General features: G+C 53.4%; 1 protein-coding gene across 2 annotated transcripts; it reads right to left on the reverse strand.

Moving 5' to 3' along the window:
• Window positions 1–39: 39 nt before the first annotated feature.
• Window positions 40–21732, reverse strand: LOC102929794 (synaptophysin-like protein 1). Of its 2 annotated transcripts, XM_043535145.1 has the most exons (7): window positions 21548–21608; window positions 20002–20073; window positions 15821–15961; window positions 12795–12913; window positions 10593–10797; window positions 6661–6849; window positions 40–2933 (listed from the first exon to the last, which is right to left on the reverse strand). In XM_043535145.1, exons 1-7 carry the CDS (start codon window positions 21563–21565, stop codon window positions 2808–2810), a joined length of 870 nt encoding a protein of 289 aa, XP_043391080.1. In that variant the 5' UTR covers window positions 21566–21608; the 3' UTR covers window positions 40–2807. The 2 variants fall into 2 exon arrangements, with proteins under 2 accessions (XP_043391080.1, XP_037738584.1); XM_037882656.2 differs by lacking the exon at window positions 15821–15961 and having other exon boundaries at window positions 21548–21732.
• Window positions 21733–22371: the final 639 nt, after the last annotated feature.

A 22371-nucleotide genomic window follows, 5' to 3' on the forward strand; every position in this document is an offset into this window, starting at 1 on the left:
TGGCCCCGGGCGTGAGGGCGGCAGCTCAAAAAACTCTGCTGAGATAATTGGTTTTTATTATCAAGTCGGTGGCATACAGGACATACATATTTCTCGAACAATTCATAAGAAAAAGGGTAAATAAAAAAAATGAAAAGCCAGGCCCAGCTTCCACCTGTCACGACCTTAAAGCCGAGCTTTGAACCTTGATCCCAGGCAAATTCACCCTGCTTTTGTCGCTGGTTTGTAAGAATCCCGCGCGCATCTGCATCACAACCGAGCCCATCCCACAGTCTGGCTGCTTTGCCACCGGCAAAGTGAAATGTTGGATCACAGACATAAGGGCTGGTTGGTAGAGATTTTTCCCTCCTGCAAAAATTTTCAAACTTTCAATTCCCTCCCCTCTCTCCCAAAGCCAAGATTTCCAAATTCTTCACGCAATGAAATACTGGGCGCAGAACTCATTTGAGCTCGCGCCAAATGATTCTGACCTTGGGCTTTTGTCCAGTCTCACACACGTATTGCAAAAGAATATGTTGCTTCAAAACGGAGAAGGGAAATTTTGTGACGTGACCAAACAGGTTTTGCTGTTTGCAAAACTGCCCTCAGTGTTTTGTTAATCTAAACGCTGTCCCCAAAATTGCAACAATTTCACCAAAAAAAATTTCCGTTTCGGGCAAATCACATTTTCCAACTGAAAACCATTTAGCGGAAAATTTTCCAACCGGCTCTTAATTCAGCTGGTCGTCCAGTCTGACCTCCTGCATAGCGGAGGCCAGAGAATGGCCCGCATGGATCTCTGCCGCCAGCCCAGATCTGGGGGTCGAGCTAGAGCCCCCTTAACTCTGCTCACAAATTTCTGTAACTACCTGATGCCAAGCGAACGGGAAAGGATGGCTAGCAAAGTGAGATTCCCACAGGTCTAAACTGGCACTCACTGTGGAGTTATTTTAATCTACACTGCTTGAGGACCTGCCAGGTTTAGCTTCCTTCTATAGTTTCATTGTCTACCAATCAGACTCAAACGCAATGAACTTCAGAGGGGGATTTCTCGTCTCCTGCTGAGAAAAAAGTGGAGAAGGCTTTTGCTCTGCAGGGTGTACATCTTGGAAGCAGCCACGTAGCATAAAACAGAACTAAACGCAAAGGAGATTTTACTTGCAGGCAGAGAGATGCGGGGCCCGTTCAAATGAGCCAGGTGTGATGGCCAAACTCCAGGGAAAACGTCTGCTAAAAGCCAGCACTGGCTGGGAAGCCTAGAAGCTGACAGCGGGAGGGGAAATATACAAGAGTGACTGAACCAAAAATAAAAATGCAGTACCACTCTCCAAACCTCTGTTCAGATTCATAGAGCGAGGGGCGAATTTTTGAGATTAAGAAATTTTCCTCTCCTGATCTGGGATGAAAAACCCCAGCTCGCGACAATTTTGGCAAGTTGAAAAAGCCAGAAAAAATTTCAGCTGGGGTCAAAACATTTCATTTCCATGATTTTAAGGAGCGTTGTTTTGCGGTCAGCTCTTTTTAAGCCCACTCTTACTAAAATTTCAAACCAAAAATGTTGACTCAAAACCCCCAACTCTTTTCATGCTGATGGTGTGGACAATTGATAAACTTTCTACCCTCAATACATTTTCCACCTCAGGAGATTCCTCCAAACCCAGACCGTGGCGTATCCAGCTCGTTTTGGACAAATCTCCCAACTCGAAAAAGTTTCCGTTTCGATGAGTCTGCATTTTTCAGTGGGGAAAAAGGGTTTGTCAAAAATCACCTCCTGACTGGCTCTGCCCTGGGGGAGAGAACGCTGGGATTCCAAAACTCACTTTTGCAACGAAGAATCGGTTCGGGCCGATGACAGAGGAAGCCTGGGGCTAATACAGGTTTTCAAATCAAGAGAAGTGGCGTGTGTCATGTACAGAGTGAGAGTAGTGTATTTCAAACGCAGTTTTCCCCCCTGGCCCCGCCGCCATGAGCCCCTGATACAAACCTTCCCCCATCAGAGGGGCGGAAAAGACAAAAAGCACTTCTTGAAATGCAGGGCCAGCCACTCAGCTGAGAGAAATCAGCAGCGATCTGCGCGTGCATCTCAGTATCAACGTGCTCTAGATCTATTCCAATTAGCACAGATCTACCGATTACAGCTAGCCAACAGATCGCTCTCTCCGTGGTCAGTCACTTGCTGCACCAGCCCTCTCTGCAATCAATAGCTTCGTGCCAATCTGCCACCGACAGCACTATTCGGTTCAGCAGAGCGCTGCTGGGTCACGCCAGCCAAGGGCTAGGACCCCAGACCAGGGGGTCTCAAACGGGGTCATGGCCCCTCAGGGGCTCATGAGGTTATTACATGGGGGATTGCGAGCTGTGAGCCTCCACCCCAAGGCCCGCTTCGCCTCCAGCATTTATAATGGTGTTAAATATATAAAAAAGTATTTTGAATGTATAAAGGGACGGGGGTTCACACTCAGAGGTGAAAGGAGTCACCAATACAAAAGTTTGAGAACCACTGTGCTAGATACTATGGATATTTTGCCGGGCCGCAATTCTCACGAAGAAGCTGCCCCTCTCCCTTGCCAACACCCAGGGTAATATTTCGGAAGAATAAAGCAAAAAAACAAAACAAAACCAACCTACCACCGCCACACCCTGCCAAAGCACCGCTGCCTTCAAAACTCAAAGGCACCTGCTCGCAAGTGGAAGCCGAGCTGTATTTGCAATCCCCACCCGCCCCCAGCCGGTTGAAATGGTGACTACAATTAGGACAGATGAGTCGCGCTGATGCCAAGTTGAGGCGGAGGGGTCGTGCGTGGCCTGGTGCGTCCCAGCGGGGCCATTTACATTCCTGCGTGAGCCGGAACGCTGCCTGGGGCCGGAGCTTCTGGGGGATTGTGCAAGTTGGTTTCCTTATACACGAACCAAGCATTGCCTGCCCACAGAATGAGGTTCAGGAAGCCAAAAACCTAAGGGGTCCAAAGGAGGAGGGGGTTAGCTGCAGTGTCTAGCTTCCAGGGTAGGCTTCCGGTTCGCATGGGAGACACCCTCTCCAGCTCTCCATGGACCATTTGTGCCCGGCTGCAGAGCCCCAGGCCGGAGAACCTTCTCCAGGGATTCCTGCCTGCAGCCCAGATCTGATGGTCGAGCTTAACTCCACCCTCTTGCATTTGTGCCCTTTACTCGGCCCCCTTTGTAGATTTTAAACCCAGATCTGATGGTCGAGCTACGGGTCAACTCCTCTGCAGGACTAAAATTCACTTCTTTCCAGTCTGGATCTGTCTGGCTTCATTCCCCAGCTGTCAGCTCTCACTCTGCCTTGGTTGGCTGGATTAAAGAGCCCTCTGCTCCCCAAAATCTCCTCCTCACGGAGGTGCTGACAGACCGGGATTAAATCCCCTCTGAACATTCTCTGGGTGAAACTAATTTAACAGGTGTTTATTAGATCATTTATTAGGTGTACTATGGTAGCAATGGGACCCTCAGGCATGGATAAAACCCCTTGCGCCAGGTGCTGTACAAACAAAACAAGTCTCTGCCCCACACGTTGCCAGTCTAGGGGCTTGGTTTCATAGGGACACTCAGGAAAATTAATCTGAACTAACTGCGAGCTTGTCCACACACAGAGGTACTACAGAATAGCAGTTCCTGAAGAGATTTTTTTTTCAGTTCATTGGTGATTCAAAAAGGAGAAAAAACTAACAACATTTTTCAAAATTGCTGGCGAAACGAAAAGTCAAATATAATGGTGTTGGTCAAACCCACTTTGCTTGACCCTTTAGAAACTTTTTTTTTATTGGGAGTTCTTTAAATAAAACAAATGGATGTTTGGAAACCGAATCTGCCTTTTCTGCCTAAAGAAGTTTCATCTGGAAAATTTCACCCATTGCTACTCCTGAATAGTTTCCCCAGTGAATAAAGCCAAATCAGGACAAGTCATTCGTACTCTGGAATAACAGCATCCACACATGGAGTTAATCAGGAATAATTAGGGCTTTAAATTCACACCCAGCCTTAATCCAAATTAAATTTCAAGTGTAGACAAGTCCTCACTGGTGTGAATTTAAAGTGGATTAGTTAAACCACATCGTGGATGCTCTCATTCTGAATTAAAGTGGCCCTAATTGAGTTGAGTTTAAGCTACACTGAATGAAGGTGACTTTAATTAAGAATGAGAACATCCATATTTTAACTAGTTCCAAGTTTCCATCAAATCCACAATCTGGTCTTAGACCCACTCTCCTACATTCATAGATTCTAAGGCCAGAACAAATCCCTGTGATCAGCTTGTCTGGCCTCTAACAGAGGCCAGAGAACTTCCCTGAATTAATTTCCGCTTGAACGAGAGCAGATCAGTTAGGAAACCATCCAGCCTTCATTTTAAAAGTGCCAGTGAGGGAGAATCCACCACACTCCCTGGTAGATTGGTCCAAGGGTGAATTACTGTGACTGTTAAAAATGTACACCTTATTTCCAGTCTGTGTCTAGCTTCAACTTCCAGCCATTGGCCCTAGTTAGACCTTCCTCTGCTAGACTGAAGAGCCCATGACCAAGTATTTGTTCCCATGTAGGGACTTACAGACGGGGATCAAGTCACCACTGAAACCTTCTCTTTCTTAAGAGAAATAGATTGAGCTCCTTGAGTCTATCACTATAAGGGAGGTTTTCCAATCCTTTAATCATTCTTTTGGCTCTTCCCTGACCCCTCTGCAATTGATCAAGATCCTTCTCAACTGATGGACACCAGATCCAGACACAGGATTCCAGCAACTGTCACACCAGTGCCAAACCCAGAGATACAATAACCTCTCTCCTCCAGCTCTGAACCCTCTCCAACCAACGAACGCCCTACGGGAACCAATCCATTTCAAACTAGAGCTCTCAATTAAACTGCACTTAACTTCAGCGATTACCTCAAAGAAAATTTACTTAATTTAAAAAATTAATTGTGATTAATCGTCATTTTAATCGCACTGTTAAACAGGAAGAACAACAATTGAAATTTATTATGAATATTTTTGGATGTTTTTCCACATTTTCAAATACACTGATTTCAATTACAACACAGAATACAGAGTGTACACTGCTCACATTATATTATTATTGTTGATTACAAATATTTGCACTGTACAAAAAATAAAAAATAGTATTTTTCAATTCACCTTGTATAATACTGTAGTGTTATCTCTTTATAGTAAAAGTGCAACTTACAAATGTAGATTTTTTTTGCTTCATAACTGCACTCAAAAACAAAACTAAGTAAAACTTTAGAGCCTACATGTCCACTCAGTCCTACTTCTTGTTCAACCAATCGCTAAGACAAACAAGTTTGTTTATGTTTATGGGAGATAATGCTGCCCACTTCTAATTTACAATGTCACCTGAAAGCGAGAAGAGGTGATCGCATGGCACTTTTGTAGCCGGCGTTGCAAGGTATTTATGTGCCAGATATGCTAAACATTCGTATGCCCCTTCATGCTTCCGCCACCATTCCAGAGGACATGCTTCCATGCTGATGATGCTTGTTTCAAAAAATGCGTTAATTAAATTTGTGATTGAACTCCTTGGGGGAAAACTGTATGTCTCCAGTTCTGTGGTTTAAACTGCTTTCTGCCATATATTTCATCCTACAGCAGTCTCAGATGACGACCCAGCATATGTTCTTCGATTTAAGAACACTTTTATTGCAGATCTGAGAAAACGCAAAGAAGGTACCAATGTGGGATTTCTAAAGATAGCTACAGCACTCGACCCAAGGTTTAAGAATCTGAAGTGCCTTCCACAATCTGAGAGGGAGGAGGTGCAGAACATGCTATCAGAAGTCTTAAAAGAGCAACGCCCTGACGTGGAAACTACAGAACCTGAATCACCAAAAAAGAAAATCAACCTTCTGCTGGTGGCATTTGACTCAGATAATGAAAACGAACATGCGTCGGTCCGCACGGCTTTGTTTCATTATCGAGCAGAACCTGTCATCAGCATGGACGCATGTCGCCTGGAACAATGGTCGAAGCATGAAGGGGCATATGAACCTTTAGCGCATCTGACACGTAAATATCTTGCGACGCCGGCTAGAACAGTGCCATGCAATCGCCTGTTCTCACTTTCAGGTGACATTGTAATTATAAGAAGCGGGCAGCATTATCCGTAAATTTAAACAAACTTGTCTGTCTTTGCGATTGTCTGAACAAGACATAGGACTGAGTGGCCTTGTAGGCACTAAAGTTTTCCACTGTTTTATTTTTGAGTGCAGTTATGTAAAAAAATAAAAATCTACATTTGTAAGTTGCATTTTCACGATAAAGAGATTGTATGAGGTGAACTGAAAAAATACAATTTCTTTTGTTTATCTTTTTTACAGTGCAAATATTTGTAATAAAAAATACAGTGAGCACTGTACACTTTGTATTCTTGTTGTAACTGAAATCAATATACTTGAAAACGTAGAAAACATCCAAAACTATTTAAATAAATGGTATATTATTATTTTAACAATGCGATTAAAACTGCAATTAATTTTTTAAATTTTTTGACGGCCCTAGTTTAAACTCTTAATTCGGATTCACCTCCCTGCGTGTCCCCATGTAGACAAGATCTCTGAACATGGGATCGGAGCCAAGCACACGCCGAGTTTCGAGGGAGGCCCGCCCCGCGTCTCAGTGGCACAGGGGAGGGGAGGGTGCTGGCCATACGTACCACGGACACGTTGAGGGAGCCCATGCTGCTCACTTCACCGAACAGGCAGGAATTTTGGGCCAAAAGGCAGAAGCCTATGTCCGACACCATCCCAGGCCCGGTGGATACTTTGATGTCAGTCAGTGCTTTGGCCCAAGCCGAAGTGCTGATCAGCCAGAGAAGGGCGACCAACATGGTGATCACAAAGTCCTGCATGAGGGGGAGATGGGGGGGGGGGGGGGGGGGGTTACTAGCCCAAGACCACCAGGAGAGAAATACACAATGGAGGGGACAGATTCCCAGGCACGTACAATGGACACGCTGAGGCCAACCGTCTAGTGGAGCTACAGCCCATTGACCCCAGCTGGGATCTGGCCCCATTGACCCCAGTGGAGCTACGGCCCACTGACCCCAGCTGTGGGTCTAGCCACACTGGCTTTAACGACTGGAGCGTTTTTACACCAGATGACGCCCTCACACAGCCCCACTGAACTCACATAAGTGTTGATTCCACCTTGGGGCCGCTCAGCTGAGATGCGGGCACTGGGCAGCCCGGTTGGAGCTGGGGGGGGCTGCATGTCACCCTGCCCGACGAGGGCCCCCAGTCTCCATCGGGTGTGTGTTGGGGGGAACCTGTGGAACGCCTGGCACATGCCTCCCAAGTGCTTTCAAGAGACACTCTGGATTGCAGGTGCCCAACCGGAGATGCCATCCGGAGAGTCTGGTTTGGACGGGCGCCTGGCATTTTCTGAAATCCCGTCTCCTTTTACCATGTCATGAGTCGGGCACCCAATACAATCCAGCCAGCTCTTTGGACAGCGCAGGGCGGACTCCACGGCATTCCCACAAACAGCCCAGCAGAGACACCGGACCCTCCTCTGTTACACGGGAGGTGGACCCCTGAGCTACGGGGATGCACCCCGGGTCTGGACTCTGGCTTTAGACTTGGATTTCCAAAGGATCGCACAAGGCGCTGAATTCCCACAGTAATCAAGCCACTAAACAACGCTCCAGGCCTGGCCGAAAATGCCACTCACTGCGAATGCTTCATCCACTCACAGAAGTTAAGGGATTAATTTCATCACTTCTCTTCGCAGCAGTACTATTCTTCAGGTGTTTGTGACGGGGCAGCTGCCCCTCACTGGCTGCCAAAGGGTTAATAGCAGCCCTTGGAGCGGCTGCACAGAACCCAGCCAATCAGAGGAAGGCTTAGAAGCTGCCAATCAGGGCCAGGCTGGGCCTTATAAGAAGGGCTGCAGGGCAGAAGGGAGTCAGTCTCTCCCTGGAGCTTGAGGGAGAAGGACTGGCTGCCTATAGAGAGAAGTACCTGGGACAGAGCAGTGCTGGGCAGCGTCAGGGGAACAAGCAAAGCTCCAGTCTGGCTGGCTCCCAGACTGTAGCCTTGACACAGTGGCCGAGTAGGTGCTGGGGCTATGGGGAGGTGGCCCAGGGAAAGCAGGTAGCGACAGAGGGGAAGGAGAGGCAGTGAGAAGCTGCCAGCTATAGGGTCCCTGGGTCGGGGCCCAGAGTAGAAGTCAGGCCTGGCCCCCCCACACGCACATTTTGCCCCACTGGCCACCAAGGGAAGCGGCCAGCCAAAGGACTGCAGTTTGCCCTGAGCGAGGGGCTGGACGAGGGGCTGCAGTTGGCCACTGCGGGCAGAGGCTGGGCGAAGGACTGCCAGTTCCCCCGGAAGGGGGGAGACAACAGAGTTGGGGCACAGCCGGAGGGAGATACACAGCGAGAGAGTCTCTGCCCCAAAGAACTTACAACATAAGCAGACAACGGAATGATCACTATCCCCACGTTACAGATGGGGAAACTGAGGCATGGATTCCTGCCCAAAGCTGAGTCTTGAACCCAGGTCTTCTGCCTTCCAGCTGGATCTGTCTAACTGCTGGCTCACCCCTCCTCGCTAAGGGAAGCTATTCCTGGCAAACCCTGATTTCGCTGCAACTTTAGCTGCATTAGAGAAGGCGGGGGGGGGGGGGGGGGCAGTGCCCCATAGATCTTGCCGCCCTCACTGGCCCCATTCTGGGAACACATCCCCAGAGCTCTAATGCAATTTGGATTTTCCCTCCGCCCTCTTCCCCCCACAACTCCCTCACCCCAAACTTGGAAGCTGGGGTTTGCCAATTACTCCTGAATACTGTATCCGACAAGCAGGTTAGCGCCACTGTGGGACCGGCAGGAGACACCCGGGCACTTACCGCATTTCCCAGCCCTCCGGGGAGCCGGCGCAGCAGGGAGAGAAGAGAAAAGGGGCAACTGTTTATCAAGTTACAATAATCCTCTCCCGTTCGCGACCCCTCTGCCTTCCAGAGCTGGGGGCTTTGGTTCGCATGCCAGCACGGCGCCAGGGCATTGCGCCAAAGATCAGGTCTCACGGCTTCTGAATTAGAGCCAGGATCCAGCCAGCGGGTGAGCCGGGGATTACGCAGATCACCGCAAGAACAGCTGGGGGGAGCCTTCACTGGTGTGAATCAGCACAGATCCACTGGACTAAATAGAGCGACAGCCGATTGACCCCAGCTGGGATCTGGCCCCATTGACAGAAGCTTGGTGTTTTGGGAAAACAAAAATTGCTGAAAAATGTCATCAGAAAACAAAACCCGTCGAGCAGAACGTTTTAAAAGGCCAGGGCAAAAGTGAACAACCACAGGCAAATTTTGCTCCAACGAAGCAAAACACGTTCCTGCATTGTAACTCAACCTCAGAAAGCCGAGATGTGTATTGCACAAAACCCTTTTCATAGCAACTAGCCCATTTTGTTTCCTCTTTTTAAGGGGAAAATGCTTTTAAAAAGGGAACTGGAAGTTTTCCCCGCTTAAAAAAAAAAAATACAAAAGATTTAGCTGAACAGTAAGAAAATTTCGATCAAAGATTTTCCCATGAAAATTTCCACACTGGCCAAAAAAAAAGTTTGTTAATCTTTTTGTGGTCCCAGAAAACCTGGCCATGCCAAGAGTCTGAGCAGGACTCGGTCTGTGGAGTGCTTGGAGATCTAGGTTAGGAGATCTACACTCCTGGCTTAAGAGTAGAGCTCACTGAAAATTCTGCGTCACAGCTGCTTTTTGACAGAAAACTGCTTGTTTCAACAACAAAAAAAATTACTTGTGACACACGTCTGCTTCCCACGGAGAATTTCAACTTTTCTGTGAAAACTGTTTGTCCGAAAACCGAACTGTTTCGATTCAAAATGATAGAGTGGTGCATCATGGCAGCTGTAGTTCTGAATACCTTGTGCTCCAACTCTTCTCTATAGGCTGGGCTTTCTGGCTGACCCACTGTGTTGCATGATGGGAGTTGTAGTTCGGATGCCTCATGTTCCTGTTCTCCTCTCTTGCCTGGACTCTGGCTGGACTACATCTCCTATGATGCACCACTCTTCCCCTTTGGGTGGGTTGTGACCTAGGAATCTCTGGACATGGTGCAACATGGGAGTTGTAGGTTAGCCAGAGAGCCTGGACCACAGAGAAGAACCAGAGCACGGGGCACCCAGGACTACAACTCTCATGAGGCATCGCAGCCACGGACACCCATGACACAACCCCCCTCCTGACCACAGGAGGAAGTGGTGCATCCTGGCCTATAGAGAACTTAGCATGAAGCGCCCAGGACTACAACCCCCATAATGCACCACAGTGACCCCACAAGAGCGGTGGAAGTGGTGCATCTTGGGAGATGTTGTCCAGCCAAAGAGCCCAGCCAATAGGGGAGAATGGAACCCCGAGGCACTCAGGACTACAGCTCCCACGAGGCCCCACAATGTCATTCTGAATTCAAATATTCCAGGTTTCGGTCAAAATATTTCAGTGAAATGTCAAAATTTTCCCACCACGAAAATGAATAAAGATTTTAATTTTTGTCTCAATTCTCCAAGGGAAATTCCCCCTCTGCCCCCAATTTTCCTCCCAGCCCCCATTAAGAGCAAAGCATTACATGTCACTTACGATCATGGGCAGCTTGCCAGCGCCACGGTAAAGGTGCAGATACCCCACGTACAGCACCAGCGCCGCCATGCAGTAGAGGAAGACAAAGACAGCGAAGGTGACAAAGAACTGGGCCGAGGAGGAGAAGTCGCCCACGAGGTGGGTCTGGATCCATGTGTTGTTACATAGTTTGGAATCCAGGTCTTTGAACAACACAGTGTTCAGCCTGCCAGGGGAGACAGAGAAGCTTGAAGCGTTTCACTTTGACGCCAGCGAGACGAAGTGCTGGACCTCTGGGGCAAAAGATCCATATCTACCCACCCGCTCTGCCCTCCTGCATAGCCCAGGCCGGAGAAACTCCTCCAGGGATCCCTGCCTCTAGTCCAGATCTGGGAGTTGAGTGCCCTTAACTCCACCCCCTTGCATGAATCCCCTTAATTCTGCCCTTTCATAGATTTCAAGTCCGTATCTGATAGTGGAGCTAGAGGGGAGCTTTTAAAGAAATGTCAGATCTTGATGGAAAGACTCCAAGGGATTTAGAAACTGCCCCATCCCTGGGGCAGTCGTTCCAAGGGTCAATTCTCTTTGTTAAGAATTTGCCTCCTTATTTCCAGTCTGGCTTCATCCCCCAGCTGTCGGCTCTCACTCTGCCTTTGTTGGCTAGATTAAAGAGCCCTCTGCTCCCCCAAGTCTCCTCCCCAGGGAGGTACTGACTGACCGGGTACAAGTCCCCTCTGAATCTTCTCAGGGAGAAACTCACTAGATCAAGCTCCTTTAATGCAGAGGTGGACAAACTATGGCCCGTGGGACCATCCTGCCCGGCCCCTGAGCTCCTAGCCAGGGAGGCTCGCCCCCAGCCCCTCCCCCGCTGTCCCCCCTTCCCCGCAGCTACGCGGGCAGCACTCTGGGCAGCAGGGCTGCACCCTCCTGCAGGGCAGCGCAGCTGCGTGTCTGGCTCCGGCCGGGTGGCGCGGCTCCAGACATGCTGCTCTGAGTGGCATGGTAAGGGGGCTGGGGGGTTGGATATAGGGCAGGGTGTCCCGGGGGGCAGTCAGGGGACAGGGGGCGGTTGGATAGGGTGGAGGTTCAGGGGGGGCAGGGGACAGGGAACAGGTGGGGGGTTGGATAGGGGGTGGGGTCCCGGAGGGCCTGTCAGGGGGTGGGGGTGTGGATATGGGGTCAGGGCAGTCAGGGGACAGGGAGCCGGGGGGGTTGGATAGGGGGTGAGGTCCTGGGGGGGGGGGGGCAGTCAAGGGCGGCGGTCCCGGGAGGGGGCGTTCAGGGGACAGGAGCAGGGGGGGTTGGATGGGTCGGGGGTTCTGAGGGGGGCAGTCAGGGAGCGGGAAGTGGGAGGGGTCAGATAGGGGGCAGGGGCCAGGCTGATTTGGGGGCACAGCCTTCGCTACCTGGCCTTCCATACAGTTTTGCACCCCGTTGTGGCCCTCAGGCCAAAAAGTTTGCCCCCCCCCACCCCCCCCCGCTTTAATGTCTTGTTCTCAGGCAAGTTTTCCAGCCCTCAGATTGTTCCTGTCCCTCTTCTTTGACCCCTCCCTCATTTCCTGTTTGACAGGTGGCCCCCAGTACGGGGCACAGTCTCAAGTCATTGTCTCCCCAATGCCGTACTGAGACTTCACTCCCCACCAACTGACACAACCCTTTAGATCCAACCGGACACTGCACATCTCATGATCGTTGGGGCTTTTCCTTTCCTTCCATCTCAAGCTCCCGGAGTCACAGCATTCCTGGGAGAATCTCTATTAAAATGACTTTTCCCATCTTCAGACTTGGGGCAGGGGGATGGGAAATGAGGCTCCTAGAAGCTAAAAAAACCCTGATGCTAGTTGCTTGTTTAAAAACAACCTGTGAAGTTTAAGCCAGTCCCAGGGTGTTTCGTTCCTAAGGGCTGGGAGAACGCATAGGAGAAAAGGAGGAAACAAGGTCATGTGGGAATGATTCACTGATTTGAAGGCCAGACCAGCCCACTGTGATCATCCAGCCTGCCCTCCTGTGTGACACTCACCAGGGAACGTCCCTGAATTAATTCCTGTGAACACCGTCCTCCTGGAACTGCGGGCCCCAGGACCGGACGTGGGATTCCAGCAACGGTTGCAGCTAAAAACAACCTCTCTGCTCCGCGTCTCGGGATTGCGTTAGCCCCGCTGGCCACCGCATCCCGTCACGAGCACAGAGTCAACATGACTGTCTGCCCGGGGCTACACTCACCGGAACGGATAGCCAAAAGCCGCCTCCAGGGTCTCATTTTTAACGTCCCAACAGCTGACTTTAATGGAGGTATGGCCACTGTACCCTCCACAGGTGGCAAAAGCAAAGATAGAAAAAATCTAGAGATACGGAGAGACACAGCATTAGAGTCATAGATTTCAAGGCCAGAATTCGTGCCCATCCAACCTGCCCTCCTGCAGAGCCCAGGCCGGAGAACCGCCCCCAGGGATTCCGGCGTCCGGCCCCTATCTGGTGGTCGAGCTGGCTCCCATCTTTTTGATGCACCAACTCCATTTCAAGCTCGGCAGACACGCTCCAGCCAGCGTCAGAAGGATCCGGTTAAGGAACGCCAGCAGTGCACACGGTTCGTATCAGCTGATCCCACACTCTCCGCTGGCATTCGCCCAGCAGAACAGCAGCTGGGTTGGAACGCGCCACTCACTCTCGCCACAATTCTGATCGCCACAGGGTCAATTTTCTGCGGCCACCTGGCTCGTTAAAAACGGTTCTAATGAAAATTGAAAGCAGAAGAGGCCAGATCATGAGCTAGGGTAAACTGACTCCAGCGGGGAGCTGGCCCCATTGAGTCTCTGGGCCAAGGACCACACCACTTTCTGTTGGCATAACTAACTGGAGACGGAACACCTCTCTCAACACCCCTCCCAGCTTCTGCAAACCTTGCCGGAGTCTGGGAATAATCCCTCGCCTTCACGTGTTCTCCATGCACAGATCTCAAAGGGCCGTGGCAAGGAACGCGCGCAACGTTATCACGAATGGGGAAACTGAGGCACAGAATGTCACCGTGACTTGCAGGTGACTCAACAGACGACAGGTGGGACAGCACGCTTCCTCTTTAACAGCTGCTAATGTCCTGAGCTATTGCTCATTCCCTGTGCCCATTCACAAGCTAAACACAAACAAGCGTATGAAGTTACATACGGCTAGAGTTCCACTTCTGTCTCTCGTTTCCCAAGGGACTTAACGCTGATTGGAATATTTTCATCAAAATATTTTTCCTCCCCATGAAAAATGACATTTCTACTATGAAAGAAATTTTAATGATTCACAGATTCTAAGGACAGAAGGGCCCATTGTGATCATCTTGTCTGACCTGTGTAACACAGGTCAGAGAGCTGCTTCATGATCATTCCTAGAACAGAGCTATTAGAAAAAACTCCAATCTTGATTTTGAAATGGTCAGCGCTGGGAACTCCACCACGACCCCTGGTGACGCGTTCCAATAGGTAATTGCTCTGACTGCTATGGAAAATAGAGCGTTACTTTGACTGCTGATCAGAAAACCACTGTAACTTCCCCCCTAAAAACGTGTCACAGAAATGGTCAGTTGTAGGCTACAAAAAAAAAAATTTCCAGTAAAAACATTAGGGTTTGGTTTAAAAGTTGAGTTCAAATTTTCTAAAATCAAAACTCCGAATTGAGATCCATTCTCTGTAAACATCGTTAGTTAAAAAAATCCCACAGTTTACGTTAAAATTTGCAGTTTGGGGCGAAGGCTTCAGTTTGCACTAAAAATTCTCTGGGTTTGTTTTTAAAAATTGAGTTTTACTTTTCAAAACCACGTTTTTTGTCAAAAATCGCTCTCAGGAAACCGTTTTTCCCTCAAACTGTTTTTGCTTTAGCTGAAAATTTGCACTCTGAGGTTCAACTTTCCATTATTCCAGTTAACAAAACGTTTGTGGATTGGGGAAATCAGATTTGTTTGTTAGTTAATTCCAGTTTGAGTTGAATTGGAGTCGGAGTCCTCGAAAAACCGATCTCAGGAACATTGTCAATAACACCGTTTTTCGAAAACTAAAACCCTCCGTGTTTATTTAGTTGGATTTTTAACAAAATTCGGACGTTTTACCACAAGCCGTGCTCCACAACAGAACCATGTGGGGCTGAAAAAACAGCCACGTTCTCCCGTGAAATTTTGAAGACTGAAGAAAACCTAGGAAAAATTTGCAAGCTTTCCCCAAGAAAACCTTTTTTGACCTTTCCACCCCCTCCCTGTACCGCTGGCAGACACCCCGTAGTGGCAGAGTAACACAATACAATTGAACAAATCGTGAGCAGGGACAAAAAGCCAGGGGAATCTGGCTCCAAGCCTTGAAGGTCATGGCCAGGTTTAGCTGTGAGACGAGTGGCAGATTCCAAATCCGGGCTGCGTGAGCACAGGGGAGTTTCGGACATTGTCCCGCTCACTGTGATTCCTCCTTAAGAAACCTTGCAAAGCTGGAGCTGCTGGCACCATGTGTCAATGGTGCCCAGGGAGGGTGGGGGCTAAGCCGGACAGGACCCCACTGACGCTGGGCCTGGCTGGGAGCCAGGGAAGCCGAGTGCAGTGAGTACAGAAAGACGTGCCTGTTCTGTGGAATTCACTGCAAGGCTCAGCGATTGGAGGCCCGGCTGGAGGCTTTAAGCGAGAGTTATTACTTCAACACCAGCAGCTAGGTTGTCCCCCATTGTACTCAGTGCCACAGAGATCCTCACTAGGATGGGGGGGGCCCCCTTCCTGCTGGGTGCCACACAGACACACACCCCCTCGACTGAGATCAGGGATAATGTCACGCTGGGTGCCACACAGATTTCCTGCCCTCCAACCCAGATCGGGGACCCCATCATGCCAGACGCTGCACAGACCGTCCCCGACTGAGATCAGGCACCCCATCATACCAGGTGCCACACATATTCCCCGCCCCCACCCCAACCAAGATCAGGGCCCCTGCCGTGCCAGGCGCTGCACAGCCCCCCGCCCATGACCGAGATCAGGGACCTCTTTGCACCCTCCGTTAGGAGGGATGGTCCAGTCTGGAAGGGAGAGAAGATGCCCTAGCACGGCAGGTGGGCATCACAGAATGAGGTAAAGCACAAGGCTAGTGGATTCTCATCACGGTAGCGCTGGGGAGAGAGCCCAGCCAACCCACAATCTCTCCCCCAACTCCTCCCAGAGAGACCAGCCCCGCCCTGAGCAGCGTCGAGGAAGCAGCCACAAGAAGCCGGCTGCCTGCATTGGCGCCACAAACCCAGATCATGTCCCCATCGGGCCACTGGTCCTGCCCCACATGGCAAAGAGCGGAAAGGCAATGCCGTGTCCACCCCGGCCGCAGGCTAACGGAGACGCGCTCACGGCCAATGCCCTGCTCCAAGGATTGGGATGAGACGGCCAAATTTGCAAAAATCTTCCATTGGGAAAAAGAAGGGGATGAAAACAGTCAAAACAGCAGATTTTCCAATGAATAAAAATTGGGACAAAAACCCATCTAAGCTGCGGGACAAAAAGTTGGGACAAAACAGTAAAATTTGCAGATTTTCCGATGAATACAAATTGGGATGAAAACAGTAAAACTTGGAGGGGGGGGGGGGGGGAGGGGAGGAGGATTTTTTGAGGATTGCAAACAGCCTGCATGCAAAAAAATGCCCTTTTCCGGACACCCACACCCCGAATTTTCCTTAGGGGGAGGGAGTTTTTTGACCAGATTCCGCCATGGGAAAAAATTGAATGTCTTTTCCTTCTGGATCACGTTAGAGGCTATAAATACCCTGGTTGCAGTTTACATCCAGCAGAGTGGGTCAGAGATGGAGCGGGGGGCGGGCGGGGGGGGGGGGGGGGGTGAAGATGGCGTAGACTTCCTGTGGGCATGATTTTGAACTGTGCCCAGAGATGCCAGCATGCTGTGCCCTCAGCAGCTAGTGCCAATTAGCCAGGTGAGGTATCAATCTAGGTACTGATCTGGCTTTTGTTTAATTGTCAAAATCCCCCTAGGAGAGGGATGGGGTCTCCCCTCCCTGTGTTTGTACAGTGCCTAGCACCACAACTGCAGTACAGCTCATAACCCTACTTCACAGCTGGGGAAACTGAGGCGCGGGACAGATGAAACTATTTGCCCCAGGTCGGGGGGGCCAAGCCAGGATTTGACCCATGGTCTCTGCTCGTCCCACTGCGCCGCTCTGCCAGGAGTGGCTGGGCCCAGGCAGAGGGAGCGGCCATGTGCCCAGCGATGGGTACGCAGGTATGGGGGGTGCTGAAGCGGAAAGGGCACAGTGGTTTCTGGGCATTGCTGGCTCCTGTTTCCAGCCGACTGGGCAGAGCGGGAAGGAGAGCCGGGCGGAGCCAGAGGCGCCGAGGCCACCGTGCGGGCTGAAGCTAGCTGCATGGGGCGTTGCCTTCTGCCAGCCCAGCTGCTGCTTTCCATATAGCAGCTTCACTCAGCTGGGTGGCACCGTAACCCTGCCCTTCCTTGAAGCGTGCCTCCAGGCACTAGGCAGGCATCGGGGTCCCCGTCCTCCCAGGGACTGCACAGACCCCCCACACACACCAAGATTGGGGTCCCCATCACACCGTGCACTGCACAGACCCCCAGACCGAGATCAGGGCCCCTGTCAGGCCGGGCGATGCACAGATGGGGGATGGGGGGGGCTGCTTATCTTTTTCTATCAGCAAAATGACAACTCTGCCGTCTCCGGCGACGTTCTCGCAAACCTCCCGCTCCTGGGGGGCTTTTCGTAAGTCTCCAGGCTCCCGGAGTCAGGACACAATCCCAGCTTTCGCCTTGAAACTCAGGCTTCCAGCCTTGGGTTTGGGGAGTTAATCTGGAGAACGTGGCCGCTCCAGGTCAGAAACGGGTGGCAAAGATTTAGCCTCCCCAACTACAAAACACAAGCGTTTTTGTTTGTTTTTAAATCTCGTGATTTTTTACCCCAACCTTGGAATTTGGGGAGGGCTAAATTTGGATTGGACACGGCCGGCGCTGCTCAGCGAGCCCTGGCTTTTTTCCCCTTCCCCAGGTCCTTTTAAAGGACGCCGCAAAGGGGTGACAGGCGCATGCCTTAGGGTCAACTTTTCAACACCATACAGGGGGGAAATGTTTTCCCGTTCCTCCTGGCTGGTTCCTCCTGGCTGTTCAGCGACAACAGTTTTCCCAACACTGCAGAAGAAAGAAAGTGAAACTAATGCCAACTTTCCCTCTGGTGGCATGAGGGCGGAAAAGAACCCCGGAGAAATAGTGATGAAAACAGCAGAGGCTACAGTATAATCATCTAAAAGTCCCAGAGCTGGCAGACTTGGGAGTATAGATAAAACACCCAGAGGTGGCTGGCATTCGAGACTGGGGCTATAAAACTGCACTGTAGACATGCAGGCTCAGGCTAGAGACGGGCTCTGGGGGGACAAGTGTCTTTTTGTTCCAGGTCTGTACCGCACCTAGTGCAACGGGGATTTGATTTCAGCCTAGGGAACCTACCAGCTTGGTCTGGGTCCTGCTAACTTCTGTCTGGGTCCAAATCTAGCAGGTCGGGCCCAGGGCGCAATGTTGGAATTAGCTGATCATGGCAGCCCTGAGGCTGGCACGATCACAGCTAGCCTCCCATCGTCTGCAGTTCTCGCTCAGTCCCCAGCGCCGGGAGCCATCACAGGTCGCCAGGAGAACCCAGGCTTGAGAGGACGGGTTTCAATTCTTGCCCTCGCGGGATGGGGAAGAACAACTGCGGACTGGGGGCCCAGGAAAGGGCTCGGAGGCCAACAGGCAAATCAACCGGATTTGGTCACAATCGCGCAACCTCCCAAGGCATTTTGGGGTTGTGTTTTGGGGTTTTTTTTAAACACTCAGGATTAGGCAAACTGAGGAGGGAAGATTGAATAACGGCCCTCTCCACACACTCTCAAAGCTGGGAATAGAACCCAGGAGTCCTGGCTCCCAGCCACCCCTGCTCCAACCATTAGACCCCACTCCTCTCCCAGAGGCAATGACAGACCCCTGGAGTCCTGGCTCCCAGCCCATTTCTGGGGGTCGAGCTAGAGCTCCTTATCCAGGCTGCCAGGCAAATGACAGCAGCGGTGGAAGGGCCCAGCTGCTACCTGCCACCAGCCCTGGCGCTGCCCTCCCCACCAAGCCCCCGCCATCCCTTCAGAGAGGTCTGTTTCATTAACATCCAATATTACCAAACCACTGGAAACCCACAAACAGATGCAACTTCCCCTACAGCGTCAGGGCCTCCTCTCTGTGGTCCCCTCCCAGGGTGGCACTGGTGAAAGCGCACCAGGATAGGGTGGCATGGCCCAGTAGACAAGGAGTTGGAGTGGCAGGCAGGATGCCTGGGTTCTCTGCCCAGCTCAGGGAAGAAAGTCCATCCCCCTCACATCAGGTCTGTGCATGGCTAGCGCTTGTGTAAACGCCACATCAGTGCCAGTTGAACTACCTGGGGGTGCTCAGAGAGATCACCTCCAGGTCAAAATATGGGCTAGTGGGTGGGGGTGGGCAGGGCTGGGAGCCTGGGCTCTTAGGTTCTTTCCCCAACTCTGGGAGGAGAGTGGGGTCTAATAGTTAGAGTGGGAGAGGGGGGCTGGGAGAGAACTCCTGGGTTCTATCCCTGCCTCTGCCACTCCCTTTTTTCCTCACTGTGCCTCAGTTTCCCCTCCCTATTATTTGTCTATTCACACTGGAAACTCTTTGGGGCAGGGACCGTCTCTCGCTGTGTGTCTGGGCAGCGCCTGGCACGACGGGGCCCCAATCTCAGCTGGGGCAGGGCCTGTCTATGGCTGTGTCTGGGGAGCGCCTGGAACGACGGGGCCCCGATCTCAGCTATGGCAGGGCCTGTCTCTCGCTGTGTCTGGGCAGGGCCTGTCACACGGGGCCCTGATCTCAGCTGGGGCAGGGCCTGCCTCTCGCTGTGTGTCTGTGCAGCGCCCGGATCTCATCTCATAGCAACACGCCCTGGGCTACACAGGGGTTTATACCCCAAATCCAGGATGCACCTGAAATCCGCTCATTGCAAGAGGCTCATGTCACTGGCCACATGATGACACGCCCTCACGAGCTATTAGCCCTGGAGCCTGATTCCCACTGGTGTCAACGGGCCGGAGCCCCCTTGGCGTGAGGGGGCACCGGGGTACTGGGCAGGGGGCTGGGACCAGTCCAGATCAGCAGCATTTTCCCCCCACTTCTCCCCACCCCCTCCATCACTGGACCCCCCACCCCAGCCTCCTGCCTTCCCCATTTCCTTCTCCCATCCTGCTTTGTACCCCACCTGTGTACCCCGACTGCTCCACCCAGCCCCCCCCACACACACACCTGGCCCTCTGCCCCCCAGCTCCAACCCCCTTGCCAGGCCCCCACACCTCCAGCCCTTCCCCTAACCACTGTCCCCCCCAGCCCTCCCCACGCACCCTGCCCCTCCCAGCACCCAGCCCACTGCCCCCCACACTCACCCACTGCAGGACCTTGATGAACCCCAGTGGCTCCTTCACAGGGCCCAGGTTGAGCTGGAGGCCGGACATTTTCTGGGAAGAGGCCAGAGGAGGCGTCAGGAGAGAAGAGGCGGGGGCGGGGGCAGGGCGGAAGTTTGCAATGGGAGGAGAGTTTGCAGTGGGGGGGGCAGGCGGCAGTTCCCTGGGGGGAGGAGGGGAGTTTGCAATGGGAGGGGTCGACGGGAGAATTTGCAATGGGAGGGGGTAGCGGGTTCCTGGGGGAGCGGGGGTTCCCTGGGGGGAGGAGGGGAGTTTGCAATGGGAGGGGGGCAGGCGGGTTCCTGGGGGGGGGGGGGTTCCCTGGTGGGGGGAGGGGAGTTTGCAATGGGAGAGGGGCAGGCGAGTTCCTTGGGGAGCGGGGGTTCCCTGGGGGGAGGAGGGGAGTTTGCAATGGGAGGGGGGCAGGCGGGTTCCTTGGGGAGCGGGGGTTCCCTGGGGGGAGGAGGGGAGTTTGCAATGGGAGGGGGGCAGGCGGGTTCCCTGGGGGGCGGGGGGAGTTTGCAATGGGAGAGGGGCAGGCGGGTTCCTGGGGGGGCGGGGGTTCCCTGGGGGGAGGAAGGGAGTTTGCAATGGAAGGGGGGCAGGCGGGTTCCTTGGGGAGCGGAGGTTCCCTGGGGGGAGGAGGGGAGTTTGCAATGGGAGGGGGGCAGGCGGGTTCCTTGGGGAGCGGGGGGAGTTTGCAATGGGAGAGGGGCAGGCGGGTTCCTGGGGGGGCGGGGGTTCCCTGGGGGGAGGAAGGGAGTTTGCAATGGAAGGGGGGCAGGCGGGTTCCTTGGGGAGCGGAGGTTCCCTGGGGGGAGGAGGGGAGTTTGCAATGGGAGGGGGGCAGGCGGGTTCCTTGGGGAGCGGAGGTTCCCTGGGGGGAGGAGGGGAGTTTGCAATGGGAGGGGGGCAGGCGGGTTCCCTGGGGGGGCGGGGGGAGTTTGCAATGGGAGAGGGGCAGGCGGGTTCCTGGGGGGGCGGGGGTTCCCTGGGGGGAGGAAGGGAGTTTGCAATGGGAGAGGGGCAGGCGGGTTCCTTGGGGAGCGGGGGTTCCCTGGAGGGAGGAGGGGGGCAGGCGGGTTCCTTGGGGAGCGGAGGTTCCCTGGGGGGAGGAGGGGAGTTTGCAATGGGAGGGGGGCAGGCGGGTTCCCTGGGGGGCGGGGGGAGTTTGCAATGGGAGAGGGGCAGGCGGGTTCCTGGGGGGGCGGGGGTTCCCTGGCGGGAGGAGGGGAGTTTGCAATGGGAGGGGGGCAGGCGGGTTCCTTGGGGAGCGGAGGTTCCCTGGGGGGAGGAGGGGAGTTTGCAATGGGAGGGGGGCAGGCGGGTTCCCTGGGGGGCGGGGGGAGTTTGCAATGGGAGAGGGGCAGGCGGGTTCCTGGGGGGGCGGGGGTTCCCTGGCGGGAGGAGGGGAGTTTGCAATGGGACGGGGGCAGGCGGGTTCCTGGGGGGGCGGGGGTTCCCTGGGGGGAGGAGGGGAGTTCGCGAGGGGGAGGGGCAGGGGAAGGGGGGGGGCCGCAGCGCCTACCTGGCTCACGCGCTCCATTCCCCGGATACGCGCGCGCGCTGACCTCACCAAACCCCACCCACCCCTCCACGTCAGACCCCCACCGCCCCGGCCTCAGCTGATCTAATGAGCTCATTTGCATACCCCCTTGCAGGGCCGGAGGCTCCCCCACCCTCCCGCTGCTGGGTGCGGCGCCCTGGGAGGGTCCCACTGCAATAGGGCAGTCCCCCCCCCCCCCCCCGCGTGGTCCTGCTTGCGCCCCCCCTCCCGGACCTGTCCTCCCCCCCTCCTGGCTCCGGGGGGACCCGTCTCTGGCCCCCTCCCTTGGGCTCTGTGCCAGCTGCATTGCCCGCCGCGCCTGCCTGGCACCTCTCTGTCCATCGGGGCCCTGCCTGCCCTAGATCCCCCCCCCCGCACCAGGTGTCGATGGCCGGGGTGGGGGTTTCAGCCGGTCCCTTCACGCCCCAGTTGTTCCACCCCTCACAGCTCTGCAGCAATTACCCGCCCGCCGCCCACGGCTTTCCTCCGGCGCCCCCCCTTGGGGAGCAATCCCAAGGCCAGGAACAATAGTACAGAAAATTCCCACTGCATCCCCGCCTGGGCGGGGCGGGGGAGCTGGGCTGAGATCCCCCTGCACGGGGGGGGGGGGGGGGGCGGCATATCTGGGGGTAGAGGGGGAACAAAGCAGCTAGGCAGGCCCCGAGTGTGAGCAACCCTGCCATGCTGCCTGAGCCTGCAGAGAGCCTGAGCCCATCGCTGGGAGAGGGGCAAGCTCTCCAAGCCCCCACCTAGCCCAGGCCAACCCTGGACTCCAGAGCTGCACCCTGGTTAATTTGAACAGTTGG

The sequence above is a fragment of the Chelonia mydas genome, chromosome 24, assembly GCF_015237465.2.
Source record: "Chelonia mydas isolate rCheMyd1 chromosome 24, rCheMyd1.pri.v2, whole genome shotgun sequence".
NCBI lineage: Eukaryota > Metazoa > Chordata > Testudines > Cheloniidae > Chelonia > Chelonia mydas.